The sequence below is a fragment of the Microtus ochrogaster genome, unplaced genomic scaffold (assembly GCF_000317375.1).
Source record: "Microtus ochrogaster isolate Prairie Vole_2 unplaced genomic scaffold, MicOch1.0 UNK31, whole genome shotgun sequence".
Classification (NCBI taxonomy): Eukaryota; Metazoa; Chordata; class Mammalia; order Rodentia; family Cricetidae; genus Microtus; species Microtus ochrogaster.
The window spans coordinates 2,509,298-2,511,310 of NW_004949129.1; the positions used below are offsets into that span (position 1 = coordinate 2,509,298).

Consider the following 2,013-nt stretch of genomic DNA (forward strand, 5'->3'; position numbering starts at 1 on the left):
CTTTTGTCTTGTGTACCTGAGGTTCTAGGTTCAATCCTTCGTACTGACAAAAAGAAAAGATTCCAATATTGTTCTCTGTATTCCCTCACCCCCTTCCTCCAAAAACTTGTTATTAAAAGGACTTCTTTTTTCTCAGTTCTTTTTTTTTAAAATTTATTTATTATGTATACAACATTCCTTCTGTGTATGCTTGCATGCCAGAAGAGGGCACCAGATCTCATAACAGATTGGCTGTGAGCCATCATGTGGTTGCTGGGAATTGAACTCAGGACCTCTGGAAGAGCAGTCAGTGCTCTTAACCTCTGAGCCATCTCTCCAGCTTTTTCTTGTTATTCTGAGATCAGAGCGCAGGTCCTCTACAAGAGCAGCAAGTGCTCTAATCTGCTGAGCCATTCTTCCAGCTTCTCAACTTTATGTTTTTTCTTTTTTATTGTTTTGGGAGGGAAGGTTTTTTTGGTTTGGGTTTTTTATTTCTGAGACAGGGTTTTATTATGTAGCCTTAGGGAGCCTGGAACTCTATGTAGACCAGGCTAACCTCAAATTTAGGGAGATCAGGATGTCTCTGCATCTCAAGTGCTGGGATCAAAGGTGTGTGCAACCACACTTGACTCCAGCTTATGTTCTGGGAACATTTGTTGCTGAACCTGGAGCTCCAGCTTGCTGTTTCAGGTAGTCTGGCAGACCTGAAAGCCCTGGGGTCCACCTGTCTCTCTCCAAACCCATCCCTAGCACTGGGTTACAGGCTCGCATTACCACACTCAGCTGTAATTACATGGATGTTGGGAATTCTGCCTTCCTCTGCCTCATAAGAACTGGGACAAAGGTTGTGCCCACCATGCCCAGCACTAATTTTTTATTAATAATTTTTAAGTTAAAATATAATCATATCATTTCCCCCTTTTTCCTCTACCCCCTCTCATATACCCCCTTCTTTATCTCAAATTCATGCCTTCTCTTTCTTCTTCATACACGAACTGCTAAATATATAAATATAGCCTTCTCAGTCCATATACTGTTATTTGTATATACATTATTTTAGGGCTGACCACTCGTTATTGGATAACCAGTTTGGATGCCTCTTCCCTGGGGAAGGCTATTTCTCTTGCTATTAGCATTCCTTAGTTGCCTTTTTTGTCTAGGTTTGGGGTCCCGTGACATTTCCCCTTTCCATGTCAGCCTGTCTATTAGTGTCTTCCTTGTTCAGTTCTTACTTAGAGAGCCACGGTGATGAGACTTCATGGGTGTGGCTTCCCTGATATTTCTAGGAAACACTCTCACAGCAGAGTTCCTGTTCCCTTGACTCCCGCAATCTTTCCATCCCTTCTCCCTAGATGATCTCAGATTTGGTGCAGGAATTGTGTTGGAGATACATCATTTGGGGCTGGATACCACAGAATTCCCTGTTGCTCTGCATTTTGATTTGTTGAGATTTTCTGCAATGGTCTCTGTTGCAAAGTTTCTTTCTGTAATAAAAGCTAGACCCTGTCTCAAGGTACCGCCCATTGCCAGGCATGTTAATGCACAGGCCTTTAATCTCAGCAGAGGGAAGGAGAGGCAGGTGGGTCTTTGAGTTCAAGGAGAGACCCTGTCTCAAAAAATAAAAACAAAACAACAACAAAAAGGTATCTCCAGTAAACCGACTGTAAAGTTATTGTATAGATCCACTAACAATCGCTCTCTTTATAGGTTTCCTGTTTTAAATTCAGCGGCTGTTCAGCTCCTTTGCAATGTTTAGGATTACCATGTTATGGCATATTTTTACAGGTACATTGTTTAATGAAAGAATGACTTTGAACTGTTAACAAGAAGAGTATGGAATTCCTATGTACATTAATAGAAGCTCTAGTAATCTTAAAGCAAAATAACATTGTAAAAATTTGTTAAGAGTATATTTGACTTTTTTTAACTAGTGAGAATGTTTAGCATTTACTTACTTTATACAAATGCACTTAAATTTTGTTTGGTTGGGTTTGTGTGTGTGTGTGTGTGTGTGTGTGTGTGTGTGTGTGTGTG

At 40.6% G+C, this 2,013-nt stretch overlaps 1 protein-coding gene across 1 annotated transcript in view; it reads left to right on the forward strand.

The window, feature by feature from the left end:
- The window catches only part of Fbxo47 (F-box protein 47), a 28,298-nt gene that overhangs the window by 13,741 nt on the left and 12,544 nt on the right, over window positions 1–2,013 (forward strand). Inside the window, exon 5 of the mRNA XM_005368307.3 lies at window positions 1,687–1,764. Coding sequence (XP_005368364.1) covers window positions 1,687–1,764 — 78 coding nt within the window. The remainder of the gene's footprint in view (window positions 1–1,686; window positions 1,765–2,013) is intronic.